Genomic DNA, 23606 nt, shown 5'->3' on the forward strand with positions numbered 1-23606 from the left:
AAACATTTGTGTGTTAAAAGAAAACTCTCAGCAGGCATCAACTTGGCACTTGGGGACTTTTAATTTGTAGCTTCACACAAAAACAACCAAAAATCTCAAATGGTCATGAAAACATTGGTCACTTAAACTCAACAGCCAAACATGAATTAAATCACTGCTCAACAGCCAACAGATTTATGCAACTTATTTTTTCCCCCCCAACAAGTAAAAACTAAGAGCAGCATTAATAAAACAATATCTGATGCCCAAACCGATGGGAACAAGAACACCTGGAAAACAGAGATGTATTGTTCATGAAAACACGCCAAAGTTTAAAGACCCCAGTTTAAAGAGTTGATTTTAATTTCTGAGAACTGGAAGCTCACCTGTGAGTTTTAGTCGAGCTCAGCCAATCCGCTGTTCACCAGAGGCAGATGGACCAGCTCTCTGTCCTCGTTGTACAGCTGAACTTTGAGCTCTGGCTCTCGTGACTGCAGAGAACGAAGAAAACTTTATTAAAACAAACACATTTCTGCTTCTTCTTCGTTGGAGACAATCACGTTACTTACAACAACAGTTGCTGTGATGTTGTTGTGCAACAGATCGGTCATTTCCATCACGGCCTTCACGCTCCACGCCGGGCAGTACGGCAGGACGTCTCCGCGCCGCTCCACGCTCGGAGCCTTGAAGCCGGCAACTTTGACTTTTATCGCGCGTGTCGGAAACAGCAGCAGCTCAGATGGCATCTGGCGCAGCCTGGCAGGAGGACGGGAGTTTGAAGGAAATAATAAACATCTGTGTCTACAGTACGTCATAGCTACCAGGGAGTATCTGGATAATTCGAATTTAGAAACGAGTTTCCCCTCAGTGCAAATAATTTGTTCCACCTTCCCTCAAAAATCTGCACACTATTCAAAATAGTCACTTAATCCTATGTAGAGAATATATTCTGCCAGTCCAAAGAAAAGGCCGACTTTAACTTTAATTACAGCACAAAGTTGCTGCGACATTGTTTTGATAAGGTGCTGCAGTGTCACCAGATTCATTTGCATCCAGAGTTACACAAATTTTTTCACTAATTTTACATGCCAAGAGAGCAGCCAGTCAAACAGGAGTTTTGTTTTGCAGGGTTTTAACTCAAATTGAAGACTTTTAAAGACCACTGCGAATGAAATTTAAGACGTGCATCAAGACAGAAATGGACAAAAGAAAATGGCAAAGAAATAAATCATACGGCGGCTTAGCAACTGAAGTGAGCCGCTGGCTAAGGCAAACATCATTTAGCCAACTGGTAAGTGGAGATAAAGTTCCACTTACCAATGATGGACATAAAAAAACAAGCTGGCTAGCTCTACCTTGCTAAAAGATGTTTGTGAGTGACTTAAACAGTAAAGTCCTATGAGGAAAAAAAAAACAAAAAACTACAAGATTACGACAAAACATAAGACCTGACATTAATATATTTAAGACCTACTTTTAAATTTTTTTTATATATGTTTTAAGACCTTTAAATTTAGATACATGAGTTTAAGACTTTTTAAGGATGTGCAGACAACCTGGTTTGGGTAAATTTGTAGGGCTTGTTTCAATTTTAACTGGTACATTTGATTCCCCTCGGTTTATGTGGTCCACATCAAATTGCTGTTGCACCAGATATATTTTTGTCTTGAAGTCAGAAAACCTGTTGCATTTCAGTGGAACATTTAAAAGAAATTTTAAGGCACTGTGCAAAATTCATACTTGCTGGTTGGCAGAGAGTCGTCAGATCCGAAATCTACGTGTTGAACCAAGATCATGAGAGGCTCTATGCTGGTGAACTTCATCAGCCTGGCCCGGTAGTACTTGCCATCGCTGTACTCTGCCAAACACGGACCACCTGAAAACCAAAGATAGGTATTTAAATTAAGTATAATGTGTCAGTACCTGCAGGAGTAGAGTTACACCTCTGAGACCACCTGTAGATTGATTTGAACCCTAATCCACTACGACGACCTGCTAATGCAGAAAAATCTTGAGATCACAAACAGGTTTCAAACTATAAAAACAAACAGGTTTCAAACTATAAAAACAAACAGGTTTCAAACTATAAAAACAAACAGGTTTCAAACTATAAAAACAAACAGGTTTCAAACTATAAAAACAAACAGGTTTCAAACTATAAAAACACACACTGCACTGCATTCGCCTCCCTATTTACGCATTACCAACTTGGAATGTTGGTTCAGGCTGCAGACTGTAATTAGTCCCCAATAGACATCCTTTATTACAGAAAAAAAACAAACATTTTTACATACTTCTACTCCCACAAGTATAATAATATCTTTGGTGATCAACTATAACCATGTATCCTGAAATTCTCTAAATCTCTAATTTCAAGCAAAAACATGCGAGGAGGTAAATATTAAATGACAAGTTGGTCATTGCACAACAGAGCCTTCCAGAAGTGGCCTGTATGCGCCTCACGTTTTCAGTAAGACCAATGTTTTTACATCATAAAAATTATAATTGTTGGAAAAAACAAAAGTCATGTCAAACACCCCCAAGGTAATATATTTAACCTTAGCAAACAAATATGATTGAAGTCAACTCCATGACTTCAAGATGACAGGAAGAAGAAGACGACGCCGCCTGATAAACAGGTAAGGAAATCTATAGAAACATTACCATATGGAAAGCTGGTCAGTCGTGGCAGAGAGGTGATGTCTGCATTGATTCTAGTCAAAAGGTCATCCAGAGAATCGTCCATCATCTCTGAATCAGCCGTGTCCTTCAGGGGCCACAGGAACAGCTACAAGACAGGGAAGGTGAAACACTATTAATAAACTACTTGGCAGCTTTAAACTGGCTGAGATCCGGCAAAAAAAATCAGCAACAACCACCATATTTTTAAAAGGTATTCAGTCTTATTAAAGGGCCGGTGTCCTGCAACTTTTATGTGTGTGTCTGCTTCAACACGCCTGAGTAAAATAATCATGACTGCTTACTGAGGAGCTGATTCTGCCATTTGATTCAGGCGTGTTGGACCAGAGTGCAGCTAAAAGTTGCAGAACACCAGAGTTGAAGACCTCAGATGTACGATGTTCCTACACATTTGATGTGACAGTGAAGCTAGCAGATAACCTCATTGGGGGTCCACAAATGCGTGACCCTGACTTCAAAGTGTTCTCCCTCTAGTGGCAGGTTTGGGCTAACAAAGGACCCCAACACTGGCTCCTCTGGGCCCATTAGACTCTGAAAGAAATAGAACAGAAAACATTTTTCATATCCAACCAAATAATTTGGTAAATGTCTACCCAAAACCTAATATATGTACATAGCTAGGGTATGTTAAAGGAGCTGCTCTTGAATCTGCAGCCATAATTTTAGGTCCGAACCTCAGTGCTGATATCCCAGACATCCAGCAGGGAGGCAGGAGGCGTCACTACCAGACTCTGCAGACGAGCACAAATATCGCTAGGCAACGGCAGGTGGTGAAGTTTGCTTCAGGAAAATCAAAACAGAAAGCATCACGGAGGAAGACCTTTTTTGTTGAGAGAGCGCCGTCCATGGAGGCGTGTTCATTGTGACACAGAATCCTGCTGAGACTCATCCCATCCAGGAAGATCTCCACTGCGACGGCTCCCCGGGGCTCAGCCGGCAGCGCCTGGAGAACAAATACACACTGGATTTCACACACGACTCTGTGCTGCTTGAAGCTGATATCCAATATGTAACTTCACAACAAGGAGTAGCAGGGAGGACGGCACAATACTGGGACTAAATGAAATGGCTGAATATTTCCATTATGTTATATTATAAATATTCTACTTACTGTCTTTTACTTCTTTATTTGTCCTTTGTGAGCTGATATTACACTCAGCCTGTCACAATAAGCAATTAAATAAATTAAAATAAGCTTGATAATTTCCATTCAGATGATCAATATTCTGTGAAGGGCAGCTTTGCTTACAGAGACTTCATAATTGGTTACTTGTAGTTTTTATTTCCTGTTTATTTATTATTTTTGTTTGCTGTGTTTTATTTGGGGTATTTAAAATATCTTCCAGGTCCAGTGTTAAATGTTCTTTAATGAAATTAAAGCAAAACTTCAAATGGTCTCAAAACAATATTATTGTTTATTGCAACAATTTATCGCCCACTAAAAATTGACAGGTACCCTAAGTCTACCAAACTAGGAAAATACACTATTGGGATTTACATACAAGCCGTCCTTTTCAATTGTATTCTCAGACAAGTAGATTTTGTTTGTTTTTTGTTTGTCATTTTGCATATTATCCCAAAGTACACTTTACCACAACTTGCATGTCGACGGATCGGTTCAGTAACACCTCCCTCATCAAGGCGACTCCGTCTCGTTGCCATTTCCCGCCAACCTAACGGTCCAGACGTGAAACGGCTGGAGTAAACAAAGCGAAACAAAGCAAAACAAACAAAACAAAACGAGAGGCGTGCTTACAGGGTTGATGCCAAAGAGCTGGCAGGGTATGCAGAGCTGAGGAACCTCCACACACAGTAGCATGGGATACACATGAACCACTGGGATGTTCTCAACCAGACCGTAGTCCACATATTGTACCTGATAACACAGCATCATGAAACTTGGTCAAACTTTACTATGAAAAGTTAGAGAAGGTCATTATAAGGCACTTGAGGGAAATGAATGGAGGTTTGATGGATTAATGAATCCATCGGCTCCAGCCACACTAAAGGTTTCATGTGTCTGCGTTTGGGATGCACACTGAAGATTAGGCCGGCCATTTTCTTTTTCTGCTGATATCACACCAGTCACTATACAACAGAAATTCATAAAACTAATTTAATTAGTTAGAAACAGTGTAAAAAAAAATCCATGTTTCTCTCTTAAAAGTAACAGAAATGAGAATACTCTAAAAATGTGTCATTTTCAACACAGGGGTGTTTTTTTTATCCTGCATAGTGACGCTGCTAAATACAAGGTTTGACGTTTTACTGATGCAGTTAATAATAAAGACGGTTCACAGCTCACTGTGGCACAGGAGATGAAGGTGGTGATTTCCAGAGAAGTTTTATGATTTTTATTACTTAATAAAAGGCATCACAGCGTGCTCTCATCTGACCGGGTCTCTATGCCTAAAACTGAAGTAAATCAGTCCATAGATTTGTTTGGGACGTTCACTTGTCGTTCGTAATTGGAGAAAGACAAAAACAGTTGCTGTCAATTACAAAAGTTCATCCAATACTTGATATAATCTGTTGTAGTTAGTTGTCCATCGTTTGGTTTGATATTCCGGCTATTAAATCCACCTTAAATGGTCACAGTAATAATCCAACTTCTCTTATTTCCACAGTCCTTCCTGACCTTAACGTGACCTCCCAGCAGCTCCAGCAGCTGTCCGCGGTACCACAACATGTCGGGTCCGATGACGGCACAGCCCTGGACCAACTTCCAGGTGTAGGGCTTCTGTCTGGGTAACGTCTTGATGCTCTTCTGAATCCCTTCCTTCAGTTGTTCAAGCTGATACTCTGAGAAAAACATGAACAGACACAAGTAAGTAAAAACAAGTAAATCTACATCTTTGGAGCATTCCACTCATTCTAAGGGATCTCTGTAGTTTACCTGCACTCTGTGTTCTGGCATAAATGACACCGTCGTCTCCAATAGCAGAAACATTGATGAGGATGTGACCAGGACACGGCAGCTCTGGAGGGTTATACATTGAAGTCTTCACCTGCACACACAAATTACAGTCCCCTGTTCTTTAGCTTCTTATGTACATTATCTTATCCTTTACATGGAGTAAAACTTGTACATATAAAAAACTTAAGCGTAAATTAAAAGAAAATAACAGAAGCAAGCCATTGTAGAGCGAGTTTCTCTCTAATTGGTCACCTTTTCAGCTGTTATAATTGAGCGAGGGAAAGGTTTTGGAGGAGTGGAAGCAGGTTGGGTGGGAGGGAAAGGAGAAACAGATGGAGGGGAGTTGCTTTTTTCTTTTTCACAACTTTCGGGGTCAGTGGCTGGAGTCTGGGTATCGATTTCTTTGGGCTTTTGGACCCTGCAACAACAACAACAAAAAGCAGGAGTACCCTCAAGATTAAAAACACAGCAATGCTGCTAATGCTCAGGTAGAAAACGGATGTATTTGGAAATTTGCTATTTGTGACAACAGGCAGACTTTGGCTTTCTCTCCCGGAAGGCGAGGCCTTCGTCGACCAGGAAGTCGGCGATGCTGATGTACTCTCCCATTCTGTTGGAGCAGGACAACGTGACGGGCAATGGATGCTCGTCTGTCTCCTCCTAAACGAGCACAAATGAGCCCATTACATGCGAGCAGACAGCGTCTGATAGAGAGACGCAAAGTCATTCGTTTCCACAGCAAGAATTAAAAGAAGAGGAGAGCAAGAAGAGGAAAACACCTTGATTGTCATCAGAGCTGAAGCTCCTGTCAGGTAGTAGGAGATCAGGTCACAGGCTGTATCTGTCCAGGTCGATCGGCCACCAGTTGGCCTGTTGGACAAACAGGTAGAGAACGTCTCAGTGTCGGAAGAGAGACAAAATACACACATTTTATTCAAAATGTCAGGAATCTAATATTCAGTAGTTCTACTGCAATTGTCAAATTGATACAAGTGCCTTTAATATTATAATTCAGCTTTTGCTGCCGTTGTAAATTGAATCACGTATGCTTTGCCTTATTTTGTCCAAAGGGTAAGATATTTTTTTTATTTTCCCGCTTTCTCTTTTTATTTACATCAGTAATATTTATCTCTGGTGCATCTTCCTTAAAAAACAAACAACTGATTTTCCTCAGTTCAGGATTTAAACTCTCATTTTGTCTTTCTGCCATACATTCAAAGACTCCACCTTTCAGAGTTAAATGTGGATATGTATGTATGTATGGATGTATGTATGTATGTATCAAAGACTCCACCTTTCAGAGTTAAATGTGGATATGTATGGATGTATGTATGTATGTATCAAAGACTCCACCTTTCAGAGTTAAATGTGGATATGTATGTATGTATGTATGTATGTATCAAAGACTCCACCTTTCAGAGTTAAATGTGGATATGTATGTATGTATGTATGTATCAAAGACTCCACCTTTCAGAGTTAAATGTGGATATGTATGTATGTATGTATGTATGTATCAAAGACTCCACCTTTCAGAGTTAAATGTGGATATGTATGTATGTATGTATGTATCAAAGACTCCACCTTTCAGAGTTAAATGTGGATATGGATGGATGGATGGATGGATGGATGGATGGATGGATGGATGGATGGATGGATGGATGGAAGGAAGGAAGGAAGGAAGGAAGGAAGGAAGGAAGACATATTTTAGGATGGAATGGTCACAAGAGGGAACAATAAACAACTGATGTAGTCGAATAATACGCTGCTATGATCACTTGACATGTTAGCACAACCAACCTGATGTCATTCAGAGTGCACTCCATTGCCAGGGAGCCGATCAAGGAGGAGGGAAGCGGGTACAGGTTACTAACGTGGATCTTCACTTTGTTGCCATGGTCACACCGTCTGACCTGTTACCGTTCAGTAGAGAAACAGTCGTCATCATTTAAATGCCACCACTGAAGTTTTTCAAAAATCTCTAGTGGGGAATCCTGACACAAAGTTTAGGTCAAAAAGTCACAGACTTGTCACATTGAAACCATTCTTCTTCTGTGGTAATGAAGAAAGTAACTAATTTAAATGTTTAAATCAGTTTGTTCCAGTTTTTGTTTTTAAAAATCCCTACCAGCTACATGCTGCTGTGTTGGTAAAAGCTTAAAAAACTTAACTAAAAGCTCCAAAAACGTTCCTAGTCACTGCTCCAGAAAGTGTGTGTAAACCTTTTTAATCACAGCTGTGATGGGTCTCCGACATGATCCAAGTACCGTAAAAGTTTTCAGAGATTTATTTACGTGTTGCTGCAACATGTTAACAAACCTCTCGGCAGTTCTGCAGAGAAACAGCTGCAGCAAAGTGACCTCAGAAATAAAAATCTGTAGCGAGTAAATACTTCTGCAGTGTTGCTTGATGTGACGTCGCTGCAGATCCGTCCTCTCTCCCAGACTCCATTAATGTTGGCAGCGCAGTACATGTCCGCCTTCCACACAACTTCCTGCGGCTCCATTAGGGCACACTCCTGCTTCACCAGTTCGCATATCCTACACAAACATTAGAATAACACTCATGACATTTACTTCAACAACAAGCTGCTTGTGACAGATTTACTGACGTCCTGAACTGAAACATTCAGGGTTAGACAAGCAGCTGTAGCTTTGGATCTTGTAGATTTAAACATCATGTCAAACAAGAGTTGGTCGTGGATGGTCACCTTTTAAGCTGAGGGTCAGAATTGGTGAGTCGGACGTAGAAGCTGCTTGGCGAGTTGACGTGAGTGACCATGACTTTGAGGTCTTTGCGCTCATCCGGTAGCTTCAACTGCGGCTGCAGCTCCACAGGGTCGTCGTTTTGCTCCTCAACAGAGACGCGACCCGAAGCTTCGGCCTTTGCCGCGGCTGCGCCGAGATCGAGCGGAGGATCCCAGACAGTGGAATCGGGACGAGACGGCTTTTTGTTTTTGATTCTCTGCTTGCTGAAACAGAGGAAGCAGTGGAGTCGGTTACGGAAGAAAATTAGTCAAATGTGGCGATACTGTAAGGGAGGAAGAGGGAAGAATGGATACAGAATAATAAAATTACAAAATAAATTAAAATATTAGACTCTGCACTTTACGTCAACAATCTTATCTTGCTTATTTATCTTAAATTCAATTGAAAATACTTTATTGATCCGCAAGAGAAATTAAGTAATATATGAAATATTGGTCTTTCACATATGATGAGCAACGCTACTTGCCAAAACTGCAATAGGTGTGTAGGTGCAGCTCCTGAATAAGCAAGAATATTTAAAGGGGAAGTATTGTGTTACCTTCAGTTGTTATCAAAATGCTACATATATCAAATATGTCTTAGAGAAATTTGACTTTGATACTTAATGCCTTGAAATTGGGCCCCTGTCTCTTTAAGAAACTCCTGCTCTTTCTGAAACTCCACCTTCAGGAAGTCCTCACAACATGGCTCCTCTAGGAACCCTTTAACAATGTTTTTACTAGCATTTCATTGAGTTGTAGCTCCTATAATGAGCTCAGCTGATGCTCAGTTCCACCAGGTGTTTGCTAACTGCTGCTGACTAGTCTGAAGGAGCTGAATGAGGAAGGAATGCTCTGTGAGGTGGCAGTTTGCGTTTCACACAGCTGAATGGTTGCCATAGAGATTAAACGATTTCTCAAACATTCATGAAAGAATCAAAGCAACACTCCAGGTATGATGAGAGAACAACATTACAATATGATGTAAAGCTTAAAAGAAGTTGATTTTATAAAGTACTGCCCCTTTAAAACTCTGACACTTTTATATAACCTTCTGCTTGCAGATCATTTCTTCATCTTCCTTCTCGGTAACTGAGAAGTTTAAGTTTGTCTCTCATAGCCTGATAAATACACATTATATTGAAGAAGAAGCTAGAAAAGTTTCAATTTTTAGTCATTTTTATCTGGCCAGCATTAGGCTGCAACATTCAAACAATGAAGAGAACATCTGTGGTAAAATACTGACACTAATACCTATATTCCTGCAATCTTTTGTTTAAATTTTTCTGGACAATCTGCAATTTGTCCAGGTACTTCAGGTATTGCTTACCTCTCTTTGAAGCGGACCAAATTTTCTTTTGCCAGCAGCTCAGCTATGCTGGTTTTTGGCTCGTTCACTCCACCCACACACACTCCAAGGGGCAAAGGCTCAGTCTTTGGTACTTTTCCTGGAGGAAACAGACTTAAAATCAGTGACGAAAACTTACCTGAAATAAAGATTTGGTACGAGAAAAGGAAAGTTTCCAAAAGAAAACCCACAGTCAGCACCTTTTGCCTTGACAGTGACCAGCTGTTGGTGAGCAAGGCTGATGAACCTTTTGGTGCAGGCTTCACTCCAGCTCTCTCCGTCTAAAGGAGACACGTCTGCCAAGCAGCAGTGAACTGCCTGGATTTAAGAGGAACATGTTCACTTCAACTGGGGAACGCACAAACATTCAGAGCATTAAAAAGAAATTACGCTTTTGAAACCGAAAGTTAACCTTATATTGTGCTGCAAATTGACTTTTACCTTTTCTACATTGAACCTACATTGAATTACAACGGTAAATTCAGAATCGTATATTACATTTAACTTAGAGATAAGGACAGCAGGACACACACTCTTTCAAAGCAACCTGAGCATTTTATGTAGCTGCTTTAGGAGCTTTGTGAGCTTCTGTTGTGCTCTTACCATGGCAGGAAGAGCAAAGAACTCATCTTTGATCTTCCTCAAGTCACTGACTGACAAAACCTGCTTATTGCCAAAGTCAACATATCGAACCTCCACCTTCCGTCCACCAGGATGGCCTAAAACCACACAAGCAAGTCAGAAACATTTCTCTCTCCACGTAGCTTAAAAATAGTTTGTGATGAAACAGAAACAACTTTGACAACATAATTAGAGGAAGAAAAGAAAAACAACTGTTTTAATTTTAATTTTATTTTTAAAAAATTGTTTGATCTCAGAGAACTAAACAGATCAAATGCAAACCTAATTTGTTTGTTCATTTGAAGGGAATCTTTTACCTTAATTGTTTTGTAAGCGTTTATGTTTATTTCTAACCTAGTAATTTAGAAATGTGCTGTATGAAGATTCTCACCCGTTCCCAGGATGTATGATTATTATAAACATAACGGACCATAAATCCAACTAAACTACAAACTATTTACTTCAAGAGTTCACTACATGTTTAAGAATCATAATAAACACATTAGATGCAGCTGTTGCACAGTAGGTGTAGCAAACATTGTAAATGCTGCAGCAGCACTGACAGGAATAAGGTATCCGTACTTATGACTTGAGCTCGGTACCACAGCTTGTCTTCAAAACGGGCAACACAAGCCTGTCCTATTACAGGGCAGTAGACCCGGAGCTCGTCGTCTTTCAGCGCATTGTAGTAATCCTGGAGTTTGGCTGACAGCAACAGGGACTCCATGTTGTCAACCTGTTGACGAAGAAGGGATACAGTAGTGTATTAAAACAAAAATAGACAGGACTTTTCTGACTATAAGTTGCTACTTTTTCCCCACGTTTTGAACCATGCGGCTTGTAGCCTGTGGCGGCTTTTCCGTGGATTTTTGGATTTTCCGTGGATTTTTCTGCTTTAGCAGGAAGTGAATTATTGTAAGTCAAAATTGTAAATCCAAGAAGAAAGTACTGATTTTCATTTAGAACAAGCTAGCAGCAGGTACGACGGAGAAATTTCTTCAAACTCATCTGATGCAGCTTTTAAGTTGAAGGCTAAAGATCTGGCACTACAGGAGGGAAATAGAGCCGCTCCACGTAAGATCGGCGTGAACAAAACCATGGTTCGGCTTTGGAGACGCAGCCCTCTGCTGTGTCCTTGTGAAAAACCGAGAGCGGCGGAGATACCAGCGGCTTAAATCTGAACGTTTACAGTTTTTTTTTTATAACCTTGTAGACGCAGCTTATAGAAAGGTGCGCTCTATAGTCCAGAAAATAAGGCACATAAAGCTGTCCTGAGTTGAACCTCCCCAAAGTGACGATTACACAGAAACAGTTCTGGGAAGTTGTTTTTGTTTTCTATCTCTGCTGTCTCGGATTCATACCAGCTGGATGTAGAAGTCAGAGAGGCTGTTGATGTGGCTGACCACAGCATCCAGCTCTGTGCTGGCTTCCGGATACACAGGAGGGTAGTACATCAGAGGCTTCCTGCCCAGAGTCACTGGGGAGTAAAACCTACAGTAGAAAAACACATGCAGCATTTGGGGACAAGTCCTGATTCCTACATCTCAAATTTGCAACAAGTTTTTAGCAAGTCATACACGGTTAACGGTAAAATAAACACATGTACAGGTGTACCTGGCCACCTCGATGAAAACGAGGTACTCCCTGACAGAGATGGGAACATCAGTGGATTGCTCCATGGGAGCTTTTCTTAGATCCACCAACAAAGAGTCCTTGTCCTGACCCAAAGGTCGCATCTCCACAGCAGCAGATCCGACCACACAGCAGAACTCAGCCTTTGCCTCTTCGCTCCAGCCCTCTGTCTGCACACACACACACTTTCAATTTCACATCAACCTTTTGTAGCTCCAAACATCTGAATCTAGAGTGATCCTACCAGGTTATATGGGACCAGGTCTTTCAGTGAACATCTCACGGCCTGAGGAGCAAAGTTATTCAGTTCTACGTTCACAGATTCAGCCACTTTCCTCAGGTGGTTGTTCACAGCTTTGAGTAAAGACTCGGCAGCCGCCTCCTCACTGAGAAAAAGAGGAAATATTGCAGTCATACCATCAAAGAGAAACAAACAACCAGAGTCTGATCGAAGTCCAACGTACGATTGGATGGTGATGCTTTTTGTGAACCCATAATCTGGAAAGAAGACCCGCAAACTGGCCAGCTGGGTGACAGGACAGGCCTTCACAGCCTTAACACAGCTTTTCAGAAAGACTTCAACCACGGTGGCGCGGCACCACACCACGTCCTTCCACTTCACAAAGATCATGGAGCCTGGAGACGAGCAGGGAAAATTACAATTAAACACCTCCAGAGAAATAGTCACACAGACACATCAAGACACAGTTATGACTTGATTATTATAATGTTGATTTACTATCAAATCTGAAGGAATGCAAAAGGCGGATCTATTAAGTGTGGGACTCAGGTTTCAGGTCACATGCAGGGAAACTGAAAGGAAATAGAACCAAAGGAACTCTATTCAGGATTTCTGCAAGTTTCACCAATTCAAATTTAAGGCTTTGAAAGACCTTTTTAAAACCATTATGAATTAAATTTAAGACCTACATCACAACAGAAATGTACAAAGGAAGTGAATAAGTGGCAAAGATAAACTTAATCCAGCCCACTTGCAACAAAGTTACACTTCCCCAAGAGAGACAAAAACACTAGCTAGCTAGCTAGCAAGAGCATGTTAGCAGCTTGAGTAACGAATGCAGACGTAATGAAGACGTCTACATGCAACTCAATTGTTTGCCTGACAGACAAGTTCCTCAAGAAAAAAAATAAACTAGATTGAATATATGAGATTAAATAGTCTAGACACAATAACGTGTGACTAAGGTATTTAGGGCCAACTTATTTTTTCATTAATTTAAGACATTTTAATTTAATTTTAGAGACATGGATTTAAGATTTTTTTAAGACTTTCTAAGGATGTTTGGACGTAAAACCACACTGTAAACCTGAAGCTCTTCAAGCTACAATGCTGTATATTCCAACTCAGGAAAAGACAAACTTGTTACAAAATTACGTGTATTACTGCAAAGGAACTGCTACCGTCGAGAGTCGTGTAAAATCAAGACTTCTGCGTTACGGAGCAGTCTTCAGCCTCAAAGATGTGTCACTAAAACACAGCTGCACCGCCACTTAAATATACTAACAATTACTTTTGACTAGGAGCTTGATAAAGTCTGACGGAGACATAGATACCTCTCTCCATGGTGTCTCCCAGTGTAAACTGGCAACCTTCTCCAACGCAGAGTTCGTTAATCTTCCTTGAAAGAACTTCACTTTCCTTCTTCTCAGCCACATAGCGGACGTAGAAGTGACTTGGATTCACCACATGGGTCACCACAACCCAGTGAGTAACTAAAGCAGAACAGCCCAAAAACGTTCCTGAATAAAACTCAACGAGACAAAGAGCTGAATGGACAATACCGAGAACTGGAGCGAGCGTCAAGTTCAGAGTGTTTTAAGTTGCTTTAAATCTTCCATATAGCTCTAGATTAATCTTCCACTCATATAGAATTGCATTTTTATTTGCTGGATTCAAATCAGTGTCTTACGTTTACAAAACAAAGATGTAATAAAGATCGGAGAGCTGCTTCCTAACCTTCCTTACACTTTTTGTCACGTAGGTGACATTTTCGTCTCCTTTGGGTTCTCCACTCGTTGTTGGCCATTTCAGGTCCAGTCGGAGTAACTATGGAAAGATGCAACGTCAATAATAAAAACCAAAACCTCAACTACACGTGAATCTGACATCAATTTAAAAGTGACACAACTGAGCTGCACACCGGGCTCTGGGTTGTCGTCGAAAAATTCCTCGATAATCACATCTGGGCTTCCAAGGTCCGAGAACGAGCTGATCCTAGGGGCAGGTTTTGGGGCCAGATGGGTCCCTTGAGGTGATGATCTACTGGCTCCTGGACTCTCTGACTCCCATTTATCTGGCTTGCTACTGGGTAGATTGGAGAAGCCGTTTCTGTGCTTGACATGTTTCCTTGAAGAGCTTTTGATGGAGACGTCTGATTGGTGGTTTCCCACTGCCTGCTTGATTGCACTGAAATAAAAAGAACAAAAAGAAAAAGAAAAAAAAGAAAAAGTTAAACAAAGAGGATATCATATGTTGGAATACAAACAAGCAAAACATAACAAATGACTTAAAGTGTCATGACTAGCAAATGATTTAAAAAAAAAAAAAAAAAAAAGAAATCAGAGCAGCTGTGGTGGTTTTCCAGTCATCTTAAGCCCAACTATGAAAGTTTAGGCAATAGTATACAAATATTAACTTCATAAATTAAAGCAAATATGTTAAAAACTCCAAAAAGTAGCAAAAAGTTGCAGAAAAATAAGAAGAAATATTGTTAAGTATTACCTAGAACAGCAGCGTTGAACTCATTTTCATTTTGGACCGTATTAAAAATCTGAATGTTCTTAAAGGGCCACAATGTATTAATAAAACCCTGTTAAACTGTTAAATATTGATAAATAACTGTTTGTTTCAGTATCCAGTTTCTTAAAATTAATCCTGGTCAGTCTATACAGGATTTTGTGAATGTTTGTGTGTGTTTTTTTTTTCAATCAAAATCTCAGATTTTGTGATGCTAAGTTAGGAATATTTGATGCTAGATGTGACTTTTTATCACTTGCCATGTTGCTCACGGACTACAGCTTGACATCAAGTACGGCTGAGGCAGCAGTCACCAAGTTAAACCCAATGTTTTTGTCCAATTTTAAGAAAACCTTGCAGTAAAAATCAGGAAAAGAAAAATGTGGGGATTTGTTAACTTTGTGTGGATTTTGTATGAATTTTTCAGATTTGTGAAAAACTTGAGGGATTAATTCATGTAATTTGGAGTATAAAGGACCACATTTGGCCCCCGGCTCTTGAGTTTGACACATGTGCCAAAGAATCACACTGTAATTTTTTTTTTAAAAAGTATTTTAAACTCACACGTTTGAGCCGCAGGCCTCCATTTTCAGAGACAACGTCAAACACTGGCTCACATTTTCTGACTGAAAAACACAGCTGTAATGTACAGAAGAAATTCAAGACAAATATAAAATACAAAACTTCATACTCCGTTAACTGACACCACTACGTGTATATTTAGAAACAGTTTTGTGTTTTGAGTAATTTTGTTACTTGATATATTTTAATGTTCTACATGACACAAAAAGTCTCAAGTCTTAGAAAACGGCAACATGTCATAACTACAGTTAACTCAGATGTTGTGAATGAACCTATCAGAAGCTAACGAAGCCATGACATCATCATCATCTGGGCTTTCCCAAATTGTTCAAATTGATGCAAACCTCTGACTCAATAATCTGGCCTTTAGCAACGATGAATAATCTTAATCCTAAATTACCTCAAGCAGGAAAAGAATATTGAACTTTGATTTCAGATGGAGAAAAAAATGTTTCTTTCTAAACAACGTATGTAAATATTTAGTTTCATCTTTAAGAGTTTTTAAAGACAAGATTTTGACTTTTATCTGAAACCAAAAATTCTAAGAAAGCTGTGCTTTGCTGTGACTGTATTAAAACTGAGTCTGGGTGCTGTGGTGGCGCCGGGGTTAAGCACAGCCTACATATGGAGGCCTCAGTCCTAGACGCGGATGTCCCAGGTTCGATTCCCGGCCTGGCGACCTTTGCTGCATGTCTTCCCTGCCTCTCATTACCCACTTTCCTGTCAACTAACTATCAAATAAAGGCCACTAGAGAAAATAAAACCTCTAAAAAAAAAAATGTATGAAAAACTGAATCTGGTTTCAAACCTCATTCCAGTTCCCTCAGTGATGCATTTCAAATCAATGGCCTTCTGATCCACCGGTGTCTGCAGGGTTTCTAAAACCTTTTAATGAGATAAACATGATAGTTTCGTTCTGCAGAGGGTTACTTTCAATGACCCAAAAATGCAAAGCTGCTCAACACAACAGCTTTACATTTCTGTGACATCTAAAAACGGACTCCAACCATGCAGGTTTTCAAACGCCATCAAACCTCGAACCTTATCCAGGATGCAGTACTGCTCCAAGAAGGGGACCCGGCGTATTTCTCTGGCCATCTGCATGGCGATCTCCAAAGCTTTAATCCTCTCCTGGACATGGGACACCACTGCCCGGCCGGAGGGAAAATGCGTCTCCATTTTTTTTAGCTGGTAAAACTGTGTATCTTTCCTGTTGGCCAACAAACTCCAATATCATGATGGATTACAGAGAAATTTTGAGAATTAAAACATTTTTTAAAACTAATCTATTGCCTTCAGACTTTTAAGCAGAAGAGGGAAAGATCAACTTGCTAAGCCAGATGGTTGGGCGCCAGGTCAGTCATGTCGTGTTTTTGTGTTAAAATAGGTTTAAAGTTGACAGAAAATTTGAAAATATCACTTGATAATCATACGTTATTGAAAGATTGGAAGATTAATACCTCAACACCAATTATAAAGTCTTAAAAAATGCAAACATTTTAAAAAGACTTAAATAAATAAGAAATGCTTAGCCTGGTGGCCTGCCAGGCTTTATAATATAATGCGGGAAACCCTGCATACTCTTTGTTGAATAGTTTATACCATTTCTGAATCATGTGCACAGCTTTATTTGAGGCCTGGGTGATCTCCATCTCCAGTCGGGTCCTCTCTCTCTCCACCTGCTCTGCCAGGTCAGCTGTCAGGGCCTGCCAGGTGAAAACCAGTCAATCCACACAACCACATTCCAGTAAGAGCCTCAGACAGGCAATTCATAGAGGCGTATTTCGTTTCTAGGAACTATAACAATCATAAAAATCTGATCATTAGACATGGCGCTGCTTTTACCTCGTAGATGTTTTCCAACTGGGCAAGATTTTCTGCAGCCTGGATCAATGACTCATCTACTGTCCTTTCAATCTTCTCAATGTCTGCTGGCTGCAGAAAACACAAACCAGTCCGTTCTAAATACCAAATTTGAATGTAAATTTCTATACAGATGAAGAAAACAGTTAAATGTCCAAATGCTAATGTGGCCTCCATCTTGAACTGGTATTATGAATACATTAATCTGTCCAGATTTTGTACCAAATATTAGGGCATGAATGTAACCAAGTAAAAAAATGTGACTTTTATTTTCTTTACCTCCAAAGTGTATAAAACCATTCACCTCATACACCAAAAAATATAGACTCACCTATCATGACCAAGCTCAAAAAACACCGTTAACGTGAGAAGTGAAGGGTTTTTATACAATTTAAGAAGAAGGGAGAGTTGATTACATTAAGTTTAAGGTTTTACCCGTTTTCTTTGACGTAGATATGTCGTCATACTTTCTGATAATGGCCATCGGATTATGCGATCACCAGAAACTTACTTTAATGACGCTTCTCTTTTGATATAATTTATATATTCTGAAAGGTTTAGAAGAGCCGATAATTTGTGACAGTTTGTGATGTTTGATTCCAAGTGGTGGTGAGAAATGGAAATAAAATACCACGCGCGCCAAACCGTTTTCTTCAGCTGACGTAAAATCAGAATGTTTTTCTGTTGACAAACACTAAACCGCATTCAGGCAAACATTTGCTTCTTGTTCACAATATGAAGGCAGTTTAAGAGTTATAGAAGAATGAGCAACTAATAAAATTACAATATGGTATTTATACAATGAGGTGCCTGCTTAAAGAAATATAAAAAAAGTTGTGCATTTAGTGTTCTTAATATTGTAAATTTGAGAATAAAATGCAACTAAATAAAAGTTTTCCTGTATCTGTTTAAAACAGATAAAACAATGACGCTTTATTTTAAATTCAAATTTTTGTAAATTAAAGTGAAAATCAAGAAAATTGTTTTTTCATCTCTGGATTCTGATCAAAATATTGAAAAGACCAAAGACACTGAAAGCTCTGGGGAAACAGCATTAATATGCAAAATAGGTTCAGTTTCATATTTGTGTGATCACAACCATTTCGTCATGTACATTGCAACGCTTAGTAGTAATAATAATAATAATAATAATAAAAGATTAAAAGTTCAAATTTGCTTTTTTTTCCTGATTACTCATAGTTTCTAACATAATAAGTACTGTCAATATATAAAAAAGACAGGAACAAGCATTTGTAAAGTATATTTTAGGACAGATTTATTGACAAAAACCAGGCAACTTTTAATAATTACGGCAATAAAAGTTTAAAACTTACCTGCTTCACAACGTCACTGTTGGAAATAGTCGTTGGACGAGGTGATGTTCTGTTCTTCTGGCACACTTTTGGTCCATTGCAGCGGAGGCTTTAAGAAAAATAGATATTAAAATAATGTATAATTTTCTGAAATCAAAAGACAGAAGAAAACTAGTTGTTAGATTTTGGTAAAACTTGCATAAGGGAAACTGTTTTACCTTTTGATCTGGTTCATCTCAGCAGTGTAAATCAGACCAATGATTCTGCTCTCTTCCTGCAGGCTGTTAACCCCCCCTTCTGGAAGGGTTGCCCAAAACTGCAAATACATAGTTCATCTTGTTAACATCATCATTGGTTTTCAAAAGATTCAAGCACACAACACTTGCACAAGCCCACAAATGTTTGAATTTACTAAAATGTTGGATGTCTTATACACGCTAAAGGTGTGTAACCGTTTTCAGTTAAAAACAGAAAATGACCCTGAACTTTAAACTCAACTCAAAAGAGAATAGTTTTCAACAGCGTTGTGTCTGCCTCCGGAAAGAACCAGACTGGTGACTTTACCTCACAATCTGGACATCTTATGGCACTTTCACACTCAATGGACACCAGGCAGTTTGTGCAGAAGATGTGGCCACATGCAAGTATACGGGGCAGGTTACCATCGGTTTTATCCTCTGAAAGGTGATGAAACGGACAGAACAGAACAGACCAGATTTAATTCATTCAACATAATGGGAACCGCTTTTTTGGTTCCAAAAATGAAAACATTAATCCAAATGCATTTTAAAACAAAGTACAGTCTCACTTATCTTTACAACTAACTAGCAACTTATAGTTAAAAATTCAAAACAAAAAAGAAAATAGTAATAATAATGGGAAATCATCATTATAAGATATATGTATAACTGCATGTTTTTCCTGAGCCCCGATTCACTTAAACTGAATGTATATTATGGATTGGAAGCATCATAATCTAAATGATGACACGCTGAGACTAGAGGGAGCCCAAAGAAATGTTCAAAACAAAAGTTATTCTCATTTCATAGTGAAATTAATACGTGAAATTGATTTAGTCCCTGAATGTTCAACTCCGCGGTTGAACTCGCCTCACTCACAGTTAGCCATAACAAATCCCGCTATAGAAGAATAGACCATTTGTTCCTGTCCTAATCATTTTGATAGAACAAACCAAATAAAAGTTTCTTCCACACTCTGTTTAGGGAACTGCAGTAGGGTATTTTATTTATTATATTTGTGGTTTTAAAGACGGCGGAAGAAGCCGAGCCGCCTTTCCGGGAAGAAGACGCAACATGTCCTACTTTGACGCATTGACGTAGGCGGGGATTTTAGTGTAGAATAATTAGCTTTCATTTGCTAACACCAAATGCTCTGGGTAAGACGTTACAGTGGTTCCCCCGTCCTCTAAAAAAACTGCAACCATCAAGAGTTACTCGTAGTTAATACGCATCTTTCGTATGTATATTTTAAACGTCTGTGCACGCGCACTGCTAGTAAGTGGCTAAAAAAAATTAGCCACCTAATTGCTGGCGCCACTGCTAAGCAAACTTTACGTAAAACGTGATACATCGAAGATAAACAGTGTTAAAATCATTGTAAATATCCTACCCGGAAGTTTAAATGCATTCCCACATAATTTGCAAATTGCAGCACTGGGACTATCTCCTTTATCCATCATTAACGTCGTCAGGAGCTGGATTTTCCTTTTTCTGTTCCACCTGAGATGGCGCCGCGCAGGCTGCTCACTTCGTCACGTGACTACACAGGTGCGTTCACAGACGCACGGAAAGCGTCTTGTAAACATACGTTATTCTCCTTTATTTAAGAGAAAATTAGTGCATATTACAAGAAAACACATAGATAAACATATACATATCAATCTTCATGCAGATGAAACCATCATAAAATATACAAACCTTTGTTCCAATCTTAATACATTTCCAATGTTTGGAAATGTATTAATTTTAAATGAGATTTGTAAGGCTGTAAGCATGTACAGCTTACAGCCTTGCCACTTTGCATCCTGATCAACACAAAGATCACTTCTTAAAATATGACCTCACTTTACATAAAATTATTAAGTGATTTTGGTTGAAAATTTGTTTCTTTGAACAATTATTGACTATGACCAGTCAGAATTCTCAGAGGAATTGTATATGATATGCAAATATTAAAGTTCACAAAAACATTTGTCCAGTAAAAACGCTTTAGAAAAACAAATTGGTCATGCAGTGTTTTTTACAGACACCTGGGGGCGCCAAAGACTAAATCAGACATGCAGGGCTTCCGTGAGATCCCTCTGAAAATTTGGAAACATGCATGAAATATAAAAACATGAAAACAAAACTCACATACCATCTGAAAATAACTAAATATACACGACTGGAATCACATTTGTTGCATTTGGAAATAGGATTCTTTAACTCCTCTCGAGTTCAGTGTGATAAGCTATATGGATGTTTTACATTTACACATAAAAACAAGTTTAAAATGAATAATAATAGCCTTTATTATTGTCTAGATGTTATTTTAAAAAAGAAATAAAGCACATTGTATCCACCACTCTACCTCTAATAATTTACAACATGCCAAAAATACTCTGGTGCATTCCTTTGTTTCCTGTTGGGCCTACAGCAATGCTTCATAGCAGACCCAACGTCACTTTGTCGGTCCTTTATTCCATCTGAGCGCAGCTGCCAGAAGCTCGGTCGCCTGCAGACCATGGGCAGCTACCCAGTAAAGCAGAATTAACTGGAAGTGACAACAAGTGGCGAGCGGAGAGGCGCAGGCATCAGATGGTAAAGGTAAACTGTCTTGTATGTGACGCAGCCAAAAGTTTAACCTTCAAAGAGCGGCCATCCAGATCCCCGCCGGGAGGAAAGAAACTGCATCCTTATTAAGGAGGTTTTTCCAGTCAAAACTGGCAGGATGAAGCCTTAGAGATCTGCTTGAACGCGTGTGAGTTAATTGTGCCACTACCCCAACGACATACGTGCCCACCTGAGAAACGCTCCTTGCCTTAATCTGAAGTGAAGCCACCCTGGTGTGAGTTGTTGAAATGCCTCGGGGTATAAAGATCTACTTGTCAGTTAATGAGAAGCAGACAAAAAAATAATCATTGTCTGGTGATGTTAAACAGTATATGGCTCATCCAAAAAAACAAAAAAAAAACAAAACCTTGTTAAAATATTTTAAATATAAGAAAACAGAATTTATACAACGAAAAGCAGAAATGATACAACAAAAAAGTGTCTTTTATTTTTCAAGATGTGAAATGTCTCTGTGGTTTTTTAAACTTCATGTCTAGAGAAAAAAAACCCTCAATGTTTCACATTCCAGCAGATTGAGGGATAGTAAAGAATATGAAGGAATCTGAATTGGCTGACTAGAGGAATCTGTACAGTAGGCAGCCGAAATATGGGGGGCGGGGATGCCTTTTTGGTGAGTGTGTGTGCCAAGGTGGGGGGTTGTATGCATGCGTGTGTTTACCAGAGGTAATGAACCAATCAGCAGTCCGCCGGGGAGGGGGTGCCAGCAAATAGGGGATCAAGACTCACCCCCTCAACCTCCCTCTTGCAAAATGTGGGTCACTTCCTAACCTGGGGTGATTTCCCTCCTCGTGTTTACGCAGGAAACAACGACCCCGCCTGCACCCCCCTAAGATCCTTGTCAGATAGTTTGCTCATTAGAGGCTCTTAATTAAGCCATGTATCTCATTAGCTCTCTCTTGATGTCTTTACCCAAACCTTGAACAGTCATCTGTGCATTTTTATTGTGACACATGTATTTCACATGTCATATCATTTTATATGACTGGAGATGATAACTATCGGAAGCAGAGTCTCAAAGGTCACGTTGAAAACAAACAAACAAAAAAAAAGCCGGTTTGTGCATTCAAGGGTCACGGAGAACAAAGGAGCATCGCGTTTCTGTGACGGTCGGGTTGCACGGTTGAAGTTTAACGTCTGATGAACATTTTAATGCAAAAACTCTAAGGTGTCATTAGATTTATCAACTGACTTTAAATGTTTGGCCACATTTGATTGCTATATATGCCCAGTTTTTATTGTCTGATTAAGGAAAGACCTGCTTCCTAACAAAGGAGAAAGCCAGCACCAAACAATATAGCACAAAGTAAGTCATGACAATTTGTTTGTTTTGACAAAGCATGTGGAAAATTTGTATGATTTTCCCATCTTCATGCCTTTAAAATCCTTTAGAGACATACCTATTGATCGATACTTCAGCAGGTATAACAGAGAGAGTACCCAGAGAGAAACCATACATGCAAACTATGTAGGCAAGGGTTCAAATCCCGGATCTTCTTGCTGCAAGGCAACAGTGCTAGTTGCTCCATTGTGCAGCCCTGTCTCTGAAGCCAGCCTTCAGTTTTCCTCTGGCAGATATCTGCCTGCAAATGGTGCTTATGATTAACTCCAGGTCAGCTAACACAAACAGGCACTGAACCTTTTCATGTGAAATGACCTCACCAGTTCACAAAATGCACAATGATGATGATGATGATAACAGTGACTGGGAATGTTTGTTATTTGCTCTGTATTTACTGAGAAACTACCCATTATGTCCACATTATAGATTTCCAATAAAAAGCCTTTGAGAGACTTTAACCCTGCAGCCTTTTTAGTAGAAGCCCTGAGATATCTTTGTCTGTCTGGCCTATTGTGACAGTCTAGAACAAAAATAATACAAAGAAGTAACTTATTAAAAATATTCCATTTTATAAGACAATCAAGTAACTATGTTACCTTCTGTTGTTGTAAAACAGCATTATATATCAAATATTACTTTAAAGAAATTTGACTTCAAGAAACTCCTGCTGGCGCAGTTGGTAGCGCTGTTGCCTTGGAGCAAGGTTTTGGGTTCGATTCCTGGCCCCGGTCTTTCTGCATGAAATTTGCATGTTCTCCCTGTGCATGCGTGGGTTTTCTCCGGGTACTCTGGTTTCCTCCCACAGTCCAAAAACATGACTGTCAGGGTAATTGGCCTCTCCAAATAGGTGTGAATGTGTGTGTGCATGGTTATGTGTCCTGTGTGTCTCTGTGTTGCCCTGCGACAGACTGGCGACCTTAGGAGCACTAAGAAGTAGCTCCTATAATGAGCTCAGTTGA

General features: G+C 39.5%; 1 protein-coding gene across 3 annotated transcripts; it reads right to left on the reverse strand.

Moving 5' to 3' along the window:
• Positions 1 to 42: 42 nt before the first annotated feature.
• Positions 43 to 20311, reverse strand: rnf17 (ring finger protein 17). 3 transcript variants are annotated; one of them, XM_008431921.3, is made up of 38 exons: positions 20086 to 20309; positions 19021 to 19133; positions 18675 to 18772; positions 18478 to 18565; positions 17126 to 17215; positions 16883 to 16986; positions 16322 to 16490; positions 16089 to 16165; positions 15263 to 15337; positions 14103 to 14368; positions 13928 to 14008; positions 13516 to 13674; positions 12405 to 12576; positions 12185 to 12326; positions 11923 to 12110; positions 11670 to 11799; positions 10891 to 11044; positions 10291 to 10406; positions 9888 to 10005; positions 9670 to 9787; positions 8304 to 8564; positions 7986 to 8133; positions 7394 to 7506; positions 6376 to 6466; positions 6135 to 6256; positions 5849 to 6014; positions 5576 to 5687; positions 5318 to 5481; positions 4436 to 4555; positions 4272 to 4352; positions 3500 to 3622; positions 3354 to 3410; positions 3100 to 3210; positions 2644 to 2767; positions 1720 to 1855; positions 549 to 735; positions 366 to 470; positions 43 to 269 (listed from the first exon to the last, which is right to left on the reverse strand). In XM_008431921.3, the coding sequence occupies exons 1-37, from the start codon at positions 20153 to 20155 to the stop codon at positions 375 to 377; spliced, it is 4740 nt and encodes a 1579-aa protein (XP_008430143.2). In that variant the 5' UTR covers positions 20156 to 20309; the 3' UTR covers positions 43 to 269; positions 366 to 374. The 3 variants fall into 3 exon arrangements, with proteins under 3 accessions (XP_008430143.2, XP_008430132.2, XP_081456348.1); XM_008431910.3 differs by having other exon boundaries at positions 13919 to 14008; XM_081600222.1 differs by lacking the exons at positions 43 to 269; positions 366 to 470; positions 549 to 735; positions 1720 to 1855 and having other exon boundaries at positions 2682 to 2767; positions 3067 to 3210; positions 13919 to 14008; positions 20086 to 20311.
• Between the last annotated feature and the right edge of the window lie 3295 nt (positions 20312 to 23606).

This window comes from Poecilia reticulata, chromosome 2, assembly GCF_904066995.2.
Source record: "Poecilia reticulata chromosome 2, P_reticulata-male-v2, whole genome shotgun sequence".
NCBI lineage: Eukaryota > Metazoa > Chordata > Actinopteri > Cyprinodontiformes > Poeciliidae > Poecilia > Poecilia reticulata.